The sequence below is a fragment of the Rhinolophus hipposideros genome, assembly GCF_964194185.1.
Source record: "Rhinolophus hipposideros genome assembly, chromosome: 18".
Taxonomy (NCBI): Eukaryota; Metazoa; Chordata; class Mammalia; order Chiroptera; family Rhinolophidae; genus Rhinolophus; species Rhinolophus hipposideros.
Genome location: NC_138064.1, coordinates 16,157,629 through 16,169,947, shown reverse-complemented (window position 1 = coordinate 16,169,947; position 12,319 = coordinate 16,157,629). Strand labels below are relative to the sequence as shown.

Below are 12,319 nucleotides of genomic sequence, written 5' to 3'. Positions count from 1 at the left end.
CTTCAGCAGCATGAGAGACAGTCCTGCACAGTAAAGAACTGTTCCATCGAAATATCAACAGCGTTCATTAGAAATATTTCCCTAATGAAGACCTTCTACATGTTGGCGGGATGTTTTGATATATCCAAAAGGCACCAGCAATAACAGTGTGACTGACGATCCCTCCGCAACATAAAGGAACTTTGCAGTGGGAGATGGCGCCTGGGAGTGAGCCTCACCTTCAGATGGTAGATGTGCTCCTCGGTGTCCAGATCGATGCATTTCGAGGATTTCTTTACAGACATCACCGAGAGCCCAACATCAATGCAGCCATGCAGCTTCTCTCTCTCTATCTGCAGAGGCACGGAGAAGTCATTTGAGAACCATTGTTAAAATGGTAGTAGCACCCTTGACACTCCTTCCCTCCACGCTCACCTTCCACATCCACTAATAGCAAATGTAAGAACGACAATGTATCAAGCACTTAGGGTGAACCAGTACTGAGTTGTACGTGCTGTACATGCATTATCTTATTACTCTTGGAGGGGTTATAGAACAAGGGGTCTGTCTACACAGCCTGTAAGTGAGGAAGCTAGAAAGCGAGCCCCGTGGACTGAGTCCACGGCTGCAAGTTCACCTTTAACTGCACTGCCTCCCACAAAGTTAGTTTGCAGTGTCTAAATTCTTTAGCGCTTTAAGTGCTTTAAGAAGAGGAGGAGAGAGAGGAAGCTAAGACAGGCTACCGTGGGTCTGCCATTATGCCACGTTTTCAACACGTAACCTTCCAAGGTGAGCACTGTAAGAAAGGCGAGGAGAGGAAGAAGGAAGAGTGGGATGAGAGAATGGCCTCTGCAGAGGGCAGAACCGACAGGCATTCCGAGTCCTCCTGGGCCACCTGCCTAGTGGTAACACAAGGGGGAACTCTACATCACCTTCACCAAGGTCGTTCTCCACCAAACCTCTCAGCCACTGTGACAGTGGGAGTGACACTTGCCCTATGTTTTAGTCCTGTTATCTCAATACAAAAATGACTTCTCCTATCCAGAGAACCGCTCAGCATGACCCTAAGACCAGAACAGACTCCTGGATACACAGTAAGATGTTGAGAGGAGCTCCCTTCCTCCATCTGGCAGGTGAAGTGAGCCCACCTAGAACCCAGAGCTGGGGCACTGGAGAGCAGGTACCTCTGTTCCTTGTGGAGGAATTATTACCCTTCCGTGGTTCTCAGTTCAGAAAATGAAATCCCCACATGTGCACAATTTCACCTGTGGGCCCTTCAGAATTCTTCAAGAGCGTGTTGGATTAATGAGAAGACTTACATCAGTTTGGCTCTTGGAGTATTTCAAGATTCCTTTGTCCAGATAGAAGAATCTCTGTGGGGGGAAAAGTATAATTCAGTAAGATATTCCATTTAAACGTTCTTTTTTCCCTGGGTCCCAATTTTCAACTTCAAATTAAATATAAGTGTCTAAGAACTGGGTGCTGAGTGCAGTAGTGTGGGTTCAAAGAAAGGTGAGGCTGAGGCCATCATCTTACCTTGTGCCAGCCTTTCAAGGGCCATTTCCTCTTTTTCAGCAAAAACCCTTTCTGAACTGATGGCTCCTGGGTGTAATTCATCTCTCCCCTCAGTCCTTCCACCACTTCCCAGCTGTCCTGTTCCAATAAAAGAATTCATGCTAAATGGCTATCTTTAAAAATAATAACAACATTAAGAAGCACTTCATCCTACCAGTAAATCCATCCAAGATGGTGAGGCCGGCTAGCTTTGTTGGGGAGAAGAAATTCAAATTTAATTTGTATACCATTCTTGGATCTTACAGACTTAATGCTATCATTTAATGGTATCAAATTTTATTTGGATTCAAAAAGCTCTCTCTTAGAAGAGAGTGTTTCTCTCCTTTGGTGGTTAAACCTTGACAACCACAGCTGAAGGTAACGATTTCACTGTAAGCTCCATTTTGGTACTCTGACATCATCACACAGTTAACTGTTTACTCACCACTACACCTCACTCTGAATTTTAACAAAAAGCTACATCAGGACGGCAGCGGGGGTGGGGTGGGGTGGGGTCTTGGGGAGATACGGGAAGGTTGGCTGAAAAGTATGAGACTGGAGGTAAGTTGGTAAACATGACAATTTGGTTGAAATGATGAGTTAGTTGTTAAGTTAATATCTTCAAATTAGAGATATTTAAATATTGAAAATCCTGAAGCATCCAAAAGTTGCTTTTGCAACAAGTGTTTTCGTCCTCTTTTTCCAAAAGTCTTGTTTTCCCCTACTTTCTTTGGTTTCGAAACTTTTTTTTTGAGGGGGTGGGCAATTATTGCTGTACTGAGCTGTTTGTAATTGTGAAGAGGTACAAATAGTAGTTACAATTTATTGTCCATTGTTGGCTATTTAGGTTAATTCAATTAATTGACTGAAAAAGAATTTAAAAAGGAATACAAAAGAAAAACTCTAAAAATTCTGAAAATGTAGTTTTAAATGCTTCAAAATGCATAAATCATTGTAAAATTACCCCGAGATAGACCAAAGTAGGTCATACTTCAGCAGCTGAGATAGTGGATTTTTGGGTTGTTATTATTATTTTTATATTTATTTTTGTGATATACATGAAATGCACAAATCTTAAGAGTACAACTCAATGAATTATAAACCTGTACCCTTAGGAACTACCACCCATATCAGAGAAAACATCTTGAACATAGGATAATTAAGTTTTGACAAACATGACCCCCTTATTGAGATATTTTTGGCATATAATATATGTAATTTTATGGCATACAATGTGACAATTTGGTGCACTTCCATTTCCTCACATAATTACCATTTTTCTTTTAGTGATGATAATGTTTAAGATCTACTTTTTTAAACAACTTTTTTATTATTAGTTTCAGGTATACAAAACAACATAGTGATTAGACATTTACACACCTCACAAAGTGATAACCCCAATCCTGTCTGACACCATATGTATGAGCTACTATGATACCACTGACTACATTCCCTGTGCTGTACTTTACATCCTGTGACTATGTATTTTTTTTTTAATTATAGATGACATTCTATATTATTTTGTATTAGTTTCAGATGTATAGCATAGTGGTTAGGCATTTATATAATTTATGAAGTGATCCCTTCGATAAGTCTAGTATCTATCTGACACTATATACAGTTTGCGCAATGTTGACTAGGTTCCCCATACTATAATCCACATGCTCATCACTATTTTGTAACTATCAAGTTGTGCTTTGTAATCCCTTCACCTTTCTCATCCCCTCCCATTAACAACTTTCAGGTATGTAATACAGTATTGTTAACTATAGTCACCATGCTGTACATTAGATCCCCAGAACTTTTCCTCTTATAGCTGAGAGTTTGTACCATTTGACCAACTTCTCCCCATTCTCCCTCCTCTCCCTCCCTCCTCCTCCCACCCAATAGCCATCATTTTACTCTCTCTATGAGTTCAGCTTTTTTAGATTCCACATTTAAATGGGAACATACAGTATTTGTGTTTCTCTGTCAGACTTATTTCTCTTAGCATAATGCCCTCAACATCCAACCACATTGTCACAAGGCAGGATTCCTTTTTTTAATGGCTGAATAATATTTGTGTGTGTGTGTGTGTGTGTGTGTGTGTGTGTGTGTGTTACACAGTCTTTTCCATTCATCCATTAATGGACACTTAGGTTGTTTCCACGTCTTGGCTATTGTGAATAATGCTGCAATGAATGTGGGGGTGCAGATACCTCTTCAAAAGACAAATAGGTCCGTTTGGCTAAGATTTCATGTTGACTAACTTGCTCTTAGTCAAATTTCCAGCTTAGAGGCAGGCAGTATGGGCAGAAGCCAGAAGGGCTGGGAGATAGATAATAAGTTTGGGCCAACACCAGGGAGCAAAAGAAATCAGACTCAAGTCCCAGGAAAAATATGATCTAACAGAGAGGGCACAGCACACACAGCGAGTGCTGGGTGCTCTGGCCTGGTTTCCATGTTGTCCTCCATTTCAGCATATGGGAGCACCTGGTAAAAAGAACACCTCCCTACTTTAGCAACTGAACTCTTCATATAGCTATCCTGCCAGATCTGCCTTTTAGCTGACTCACAGTACGTTACTATGAATGCAGTCAAACGTACACTCCAGAGTTTTAAAGTATGATGGTGGCCCCCCAGGATCTGGAGTTGTAAAAGGAAATTAATTCTGCCTTGAAATAAAACAATGCTCCTATTCAGCTCTTAAATTAGAGGACTTTTTCAGAAAAAAGAAAACCACAGCAATGTGAAATGAGATTTCTTTATAGCAATTATTAAAAGCCACTTAATTATACCCAGACAATAAGTGGAGAATGCATATTATTAAGTGATAGGAAGCCCCCCTCACACACAAATCTGCTCAAATTTATTTCAGTCTCAGAAAGCCATTCCTCAAAATTTGTACTGTCTTACATATCAAAATTTTAATGAATCTTAAAGATCAGCAATTTAAAAATTTCACCTCCTCCAGGAAGCCTTCTTCAGAGGAAAGTACTGTTTCATCCTTAGAGACTCTATCAGTATTCTGTTTTACCTTTCCAATAGTTAACCAGTTCCTTACAATACATAGAGAGATTTCTGTCATCCCTCCTGGACAATAGACTTCTTGAGGGTTTAAAATGTCTAGTTCACTTCTGATTGCCTCCTAATGCCAACTTCACCTACTGTCCTGTGTAGTATGCATCCAAATGGCAAATGAATAAACTTGGTCCTGGAATGAGACTGAAACAAATTGATGCTCTTGGAATATCATAAATTGGCATGCATTCAACGTGTGCCCAATATCTTTTGACCAAATGACTATTTACAAATTCAATACAGCACATTCATAGTTGTAAAAAAGGGTACGAATGTGTGACCATCGTTCAGTGAAAAGCTAAGGCTCGAAATCTTCTGGAAAGTACTCTAAGGGGATCAAGCCCTTTTTGCTTTGCTTAGGACTCCCAAGCAGAAGGCCACATGCAGAGTGCTAACACTAGACCATCATGAATATCTGAGCCATACACTCAACTGGACAAAATTAGATGTTACGGCATACTTCACAAAACTGGAGAGAAAAAAAGGAATGAGATTATATCTGTCGTTTAAAGGAAAACAAGATTCAATTTCAAAAATGTTTCAAGGATTCATGTTAAGACTAGATTTCTCCTGTACTCTTGAGACACAGTACATTCCTAGCAATGCACCAACATGGAGAGCAGGGAAGTAGATGGGGTTTGTTGGCTCTTAAGGTAAACAAGCCAAAAAAGGTTTGCATTTATTCCTACAACAAATATCATCTGTTTTCCTTATTTTATCTTCAGCTGGGCTCAGAACTCGAAACTTACCAGGGGAAAAACCAGATTAGAAGAGTTTAAGGAAGGGAAGGCTGTCTTTGACTGAGAGAGCATTGCAGCCAACTCCATTTCTAATCCTCCTCATTCAAATCCTCCCCCTCCTAACTCCCCTGTCTGTCACTGTTCTGTAGTCACACAGCTGAAACCTGAGAGCCAACACAGCTAGTGTTTTCAGCGGGGTGGCAGGGGTGGGGGCGGTTCTGCTCTCTCTGAGGCTGTGAAACCCTGGGAGCACTTCTCATTGCCACAGTGATGGGAGAGTATCTGAAGGCTCAGAGCCAGGGACATTAGATGTCCTGTAATGCCTGCCATTTAAAACACCAAAGAATAGTGCCTTAGGATACGCTATCCTCTGGGGTCAACTGAAACAATATATAAATGCAACAACATAAACAACAATAATGTTGGAGCCTACGTTCCAGCTCCATGAAAACCTTTCCTGTCTTGTTTACTAGTTAAGAGTACATAGTAGATATGAATACATACGTTGAACAAATGAACAAAGCAATTATAATAGCTAACATTTATTAAGCATGAGGCAGTGTGCCAATGACCTCCAAGATTGGATGCATTCGTATCTTTATTTTTTAAATGTAGAAAATGAGGAAGAGATAATTAGATAACTTCCCCAATGCTATAAAGTTACCAAGTGGTAAAAGTCATCTGCCTGCGAAATCTAAATTTTTAATCATCCTGCTCTATATTATAGCATATTGTATATGCTACTGTAATTAAAATATGTGAATTCTGATGATGACCCAGAATGTCCTGGGGCAGGGAGACAGTGCTGGGTAAATCCAGGAAGTGGCCAAGATCCTGAAGCAATTGGAAGGAGTGAAGAAGCCCTGCCTCGTGGACAGATAAGCAAGATCTGGGGCCCTGCTCAGAGTTACCTGGGTTCTTATCCTGTCCTCCCACCACACACTCCCCACACCGGGCGGGAAATCAGCCTGTGCGTTTTAACGCTGCTGTCTTTGCTCATTCGCTCTTTTCTATGTGAACGTTGGCCAGGGAATTCTCACTTAGCCCAAACCTTCTCCCTGGGCAGAAATTCTCTCCCTCCTCAGCTCTTGCACAACCTTACCTGCAATGTCTGTCTCCTTAGCTGGAATGTGGGTTCCATGAGGACAGGGATTGGGTCTCAATTGTTATAATCTCACTATGGATCTGGGACAGAGCGGCCCTAAATAAATACTTCCTGAATGAATGAGTCTGAGGAACAAGGTGGGCATAAAAAGGGTCCCACAAGGCCCTGGGGGGGAGGGACGTCAAGAATGTGCGCTGGATTGGAGTAAATTGGTACTCAGGATAGAAAAAAGCAGAGATGCAGGTTTCTCTTGGCTAAGAGGACTGGATATCAGGGAGGGGCTCCACCTGCTCGTCACATACCCAGGGATCAGGGTTAGGACACGCACCTTGAGCTGAACGTCCTGAGATACAAAGCACAGGGTGGACTTGGGCCTCAGGGGAAATCAAGGCACTTCTGACTTAGCCCAGCCCTGCTGGACTGATGTCCAGCCCTGGGGGTGTCAGGCTTAGAGCTAAGCATGAATATCAGCTGGAGAGAAACAGGACTGGGTCTGGGGGAAGTCGCTTCTTAAGGTTTTTGCTTGAATTAAACAGAAGACCGTCTGGCACTGCCTTCCGGCATTAAATTCAGTCTGCTTTATTGAATGCCTAAAAAAGTGCCAAATATAGAAAACTGCTTTGTGATTGGAAAGGCAGCTTTATTCATACTCATGAGCTGGCAAAGTTCATTTCCATATTGCTGAGTGCATTGAAAGCATTTCCCTCTAGCACAGCTGTTTCCATGGTGTGCATGTCCTGGGCACCTGTCAAATGTTGGATTCTCCATCCCTGCCCTTATAGAGATGTCAGAAAGAGAAAAGGATTTCAACTTTCATTCTTCCTGCAGTTGAAGAGTGTGGTGGGAAGATGTTTTCTGGCTGCCACTATCTGCCATAACTCGCAGAGTGGGTTGTTCTGATCAGTTACTTACACTGTTTTTCAGGGTTTTAAAAATCACAAGGCAATACCCAGCATGCAGTCACGTGGAGTATAATTTCATGTGTCTTTAACGATTAAAGGCATCTGTAATCTTCTAAAGCCTTTGGACCATCAATAGCATCTTTTGTGATTGTACTATGAACACATGGAAATACTTGTTAATAGAATTCCAGGTAACGTAATGACAGCTTTAACTTATATCAGACAAATTCTGTACTTATATTTCAATCACTGAGATTTGGAATCGTTGCTTCTTGTTAGTTGTCTCTTCCTCAACTAAGTGTTTTGTTTTTTTTTAAACACCAGCAGACATGATAGGACTAGCAATTAAAGCAACAAATTAGTTGGGGGTGGGGCGGTGGTGTTATGTTATTTAATGTAGTGCTTCTCAAGCTGTAATATGCATACCAATCACTGAAGATCTTATCAAAATGCAGATTTCAGATCAGCAGGTCTGGGGCAAGGCCTACGCTTGTGCACAGGTGAGGCCCCTGCTGCTGCTGCTGCTGGGCCACTTAGAGCACCCACACGCTAAGGAGACCAGGCTCTTAAGAATTGGGACTTGACTCGATAGGCTCTGAGGGCGAAACCATTAATAATGGGTGGGAGTTATAAGGTCCTGGATTCCAGCTCTGCATCAAGGATGGATTGTCTGATGATCTAATAATCAGTGCTACGAAAAATGATGAAAATGACCATGGGCAGCTCTACGAAAGAACAAATTCCCAAAGTCACTGGAGAGCTGGGTCAGACTCCTAGACTAGAACGGAGGTCAGAATAAATGAGCTGCGCGAGCTCTTCCAAATCTTATAAACTCATGTCATATTAAATGGGTATAAAGTCTCTGTTATGCAAGCTGAATATGTTCTAGAGAACTGCTGCACAACATGTGCTAACGATGCTGTATTGTGCATTTAAAAGTGTGTTAAGATGGGAGATCTCCCGTTGGCAGACAGGCTGTGGAGGAGGTCCTGGGCTAGCTAACCACACGTGGGCATGAATCATGTGATGACGGGACATCTCCACTACACACCCCTATGTGAATGGCCTGAGATGTGAAGAAGGGAAGACTTTCGCCCTTCATTTTATACCTTCCAGCACGGTTTTAATGTTTTATCTTTATTTCCTTTTAATTTTAAAAAATCACATTTCTTTGGCATATCGTAGGGCTCTGCCCTTTGGTGTCTGGGCCCTGGAGAGAATCACAGACTCTGTATTCAAACAGAACACGTTTGCACTCCAATTACGGGGCATTCATAACTCAAGAAATCCCTTCCATTGCTGGGTGGCACTAGCCGATAGTGTTCTCTCTCTGAGTGTGCTCCAACTGTTTTTTCAGAGCTAACTGAAATTTGCAATGAAAGTAGACACATTCTGACTAATTAATGCATACATGATTTAAAAATCGTAGGAGTAGGTGGCAGAAGTTTAGCACAATAAAATTCCTTATCCTTGATCCAAATCATCAGTGATTTTTTATTTTCACAGTACTATACAAGAAAAACGGGTTCTCATGATGAGAAGCTAGCAACAGGTTAAGGTCCCAGACAGCCTTACTTATCAAGAAGGAATAACTTTTGTGTTAAGAAGGTTATGTTCTAGCTCATTACTGAGCTTCTATTTAATAGGGTAGTCTCTACTCAAAGATCTAAGGCCCAGCACCAGGTACTAGAGACGCAAAGATGTAAAACCAAGTGCTGGCCTCCAAAAAGTTAACATACATTAAAAATCTCAGACATCACAAGGCTGAACATGAGCAAATACCGAATGGGTGATTCAAACAAACCCACGACAGGAGTTCTCAGGTAAGCACAATCACCTTACGGGAAAACTTTGAGCTGGGACTCCAGGAAAGACTCACAAAGTGAGAAGCAGGGTTTCTGAGGTCACCCTGACAAATAACCACAAACTTGGTAGCTTACAACAACAGAAATTTATTCTCTAACAGTTCTGGAGGCCAGAAGTCCAACATCAAGGTTTTGGCAAGGCTATGCTTGCACCAAAGGCTGTAGGAGAGAATGTGTTTGTCTTAACTTGGACTGCTATAACAAAATACCACAGACCGGGCAGAAGCTTGGGAGTCCAAGGTCAAGGTGTGGGTAGATTTGGTTCCTGGTGAGAGCACATCTCCTGGCCTGTACACAGCTGCCTTCTCTCTGGGTGCTCACATGGCCTTTCCTCCAACCATGAGAAAGAACGAGCTCTGTTGTATGTGCTTATAAGGACACTAAGCCCATCTTGAGGGCACCACCTCAGGACCTCATCTAAACTTAACCTCCAGAAGACCCTGCCCCTAAATACCATCACGTTGAAGGTTAAGGCTTCAATATAAGAACAGAGGGGAGGGGGACACAAACATTCAGTCCGTAAAAGGGTTCCCTGCCTCTCCCCATTTCTGGTGGCTGTCGTTCCTTGTTTTGGAGCCACATCACTCCTATCTCTGTCTCCATCTTCTTGACTTCTCCTCCATGTTAGTCTTCTCCTCTGCGTGTTGGTTATAAGGATATTTGTCATTGAATTTAGGGCTGACTTGGATAATCCAAGATGTTCTCTTCATTTCAAGATCTTTAAATTAACGACATCAGCAAAGACCCTTTTCCAAATTAGTTAGCATACACAGGTTCTAAGGGTTAGGACGTGGACATATCGTTGGGAGTGGGAGGCACTATTCAGCCCACTAGACAGGACAAGAGAGACCACTAGGCCAGAGATTGCAGTGAATGTGATTCATCTGGAGTGGGCACAGAGAGGAGGTGATTTTAATTGTGCTGCTGCTTTGTGTACAGGTGCAGAGGGAGACAAGTTGGACTTGATGGTAGGGCCAGGGTGTAGAGAGATGTCAGATTATTCTAGGGAAGTCTTCTGTTTTGTCTCTGTCCTACTTCTTACAGTGTCAATCCTGGCCTTTCGTATCTTAATATCATCATATCACTGAAGTAGACTTAGACTTTCCCCTCCCTCAGAAAGAAGTGTTGAGTCAGTTCGGTTTACACTTGCATTGACAGCTTCTAGAGAAAATTCCAGCAACTGCACAACTAGTAAGCTGTGGTCTCAATAAAAGCATCTGGGTCAGGGCTCTGCCTTCTTGTATCCTGCACCATGGCCAATGCGAACGATGAATACTTTTATTTTCTCAAGGCACCCCATGTAGTTTTTATCAAAGTACTGCCTCTAAAACCCACCAAAATGTATTTGCTGCACTTGTTCTGGAACTTCAGAATAGTATAGACAGTACAGCAATTCCCAGGAGTGTTTTAAGAGTTCAGTTTCTCCTGCTCCTCAGTGTGGGATGTAGCTGACAGCATATCATCTGTAGACATGGAAAGTATCAAAGATACCTGACAACTCAAATATGTCAGTTTAGCTGAAGTTTGAACCTCTTCCTATATCAATGGTTTTTTTTTTTTTAATAAGACTTACTCGACTAGAAATATATTGAGAATTGAGTCTTGTATCTTTGCTCTTCCTACTTTCAGTGTATAATGTCAGTACCATAGGTATGACCAAAAGATAGGCAGTAAAAGGCCCAGAAAGGGGGAATCTGGAAAGCTTCTGGAAAGCTAAGACAGAAATATATAATTATTTGTCTCTGTTGAGCCCACTAGAAACAAACAGCTCCCGACAATCAGACCTCAGGGATCCCTAATGCGGCTTCACTCATCCATGCATTTCCAGAGGTGTGGGCGTCCGGAGGCTTGCTTAAACCACAATCATTTTACATAGGCAAGTGGAACTTAAATTAACTTTTAGAAGCTTTCTAGCATCTAAAGAAATCCAGTCTTCTCCAAGTAGATGGTTGCCTGATCCCCTACCACTTACTAGCCATGTGACTCTGAACAAGGCAGTTAGTATCTCTGGGCCATATTTTCTTTCTACAGTGTAGAAAACAGTACAGACCTCACTGGATTGTTTGGAGATTCCAAAGGACAGTATGAAATGATATTATGAACTGTAAAGATACTGTCAGATACTTGTTAACTGCTAGTGTCCCTTGCTGACTCTTCCTATCAGAGCAACCTGATAATATAACCTGATAATATAACAGCTGTGGCTACGCTAGCAAAAAAGAATGGGGGCTAGCAAGAAGATGGTGGCTGGCAAGAGCGGACTGCTGTTAGGCAGATTATGGAGATCCTGCTTCCTGTGTCTCCAGCCCAGCCGCCAGCGAGAATATATTGGTTTGACTCCCCTATCTATGGCTCCGTGGGTGTTCCTTTTTGGCCTTACCGTGTCCTGCATTCTTATGTGGGGAGTGGGACCTGAGACCCCGCCGGACGCCCTGCATGACAAATGGCGCAGCGAACAGGGTCCCCTGCACAACACATGGCGTAGTCGGCAGGATACGGTGCTGGCCAAAGCTTTCCGAAGGGCAGTGGAGCAGTTTGTGCGTATGAAAGCTCAGTCTGAGGAAGACCAGGAGGAGCAGCTGCCGGAGAGCTTAATCCCCATGGAGGGGTGGGAAGATGTGGACGGTTCCCCAACCAGCAGAGGCCGGAGGAAGCGAAGGTTGTTGCCGCCCTGTGGGCTGGGAACTGCTTGCTGAGGCAGCCCGGATGCAGGACTTTTAGTCCCAGGAGGAAATGCTTGCTGAGTCCTCCGTGGGAGATGAGGGTGAGGTCAAGGTCGTCCCTCACTCCTAGGACAGCCCTGGCGAATGACTATGGACTATGGGGAATTGCCTTCCATCCCTGATTTAATGGACGCTTGACTGTTTGGGAACATACCACCATGTAGTGGGACTGGCGGATGTTTGCTTTTGTGTCTTGACTGGCCGCCATTGATAATATGTAAGCACCTTGACGTGAGCCGCTGTTGTTCCAGCACAGTACCCCGAGAGGCCCAGAGAGAGAGTGGCAGTGCCCTGAGAGCCCTGGCTGTGTCCAGGAAGTCTGGCTGTGCCCAGAGAGAGTGGCAGTGCCCTGAGAACCCCTGGCTGTGTCCAGGAAGTCTGGCTGTGTCCA

General features: G+C 43.0%; 1 protein-coding gene across 7 annotated transcripts in view; it reads right to left on the bottom strand.

Moving 5' to 3' along the window:
* OSBPL3 (oxysterol binding protein like 3) overlaps positions 1-12,319 on the bottom strand; it is a 166,961-nt gene that overhangs the window by 58,728 nt on the left and 95,914 nt on the right. For 6 of the 7 annotated variants that reach the window (XR_013995393.1, XM_081080276.1, XM_081080271.1 and 3 more), the window contains 3 exons: positions 1,516-1,632; positions 1,299-1,352; positions 219-332 (listed from right to left, as the gene is read on the bottom strand). Coding sequence is in view for 6 of the 7 variants with exons in the window: in XM_081080276.1 (XP_080936402.1) it covers positions 219-332; positions 1,299-1,352; positions 1,516-1,632 (285 nt within the window). In the remaining variant the exon portion in view is untranslated. Of the gene's footprint in view, positions 1-218; positions 333-1,298; positions 1,353-1,515; positions 1,633-1,708; positions 1,808-12,319 lie in introns of those variants that run through there. The other variant, XM_081080274.1, reaches the window with a different exon arrangement.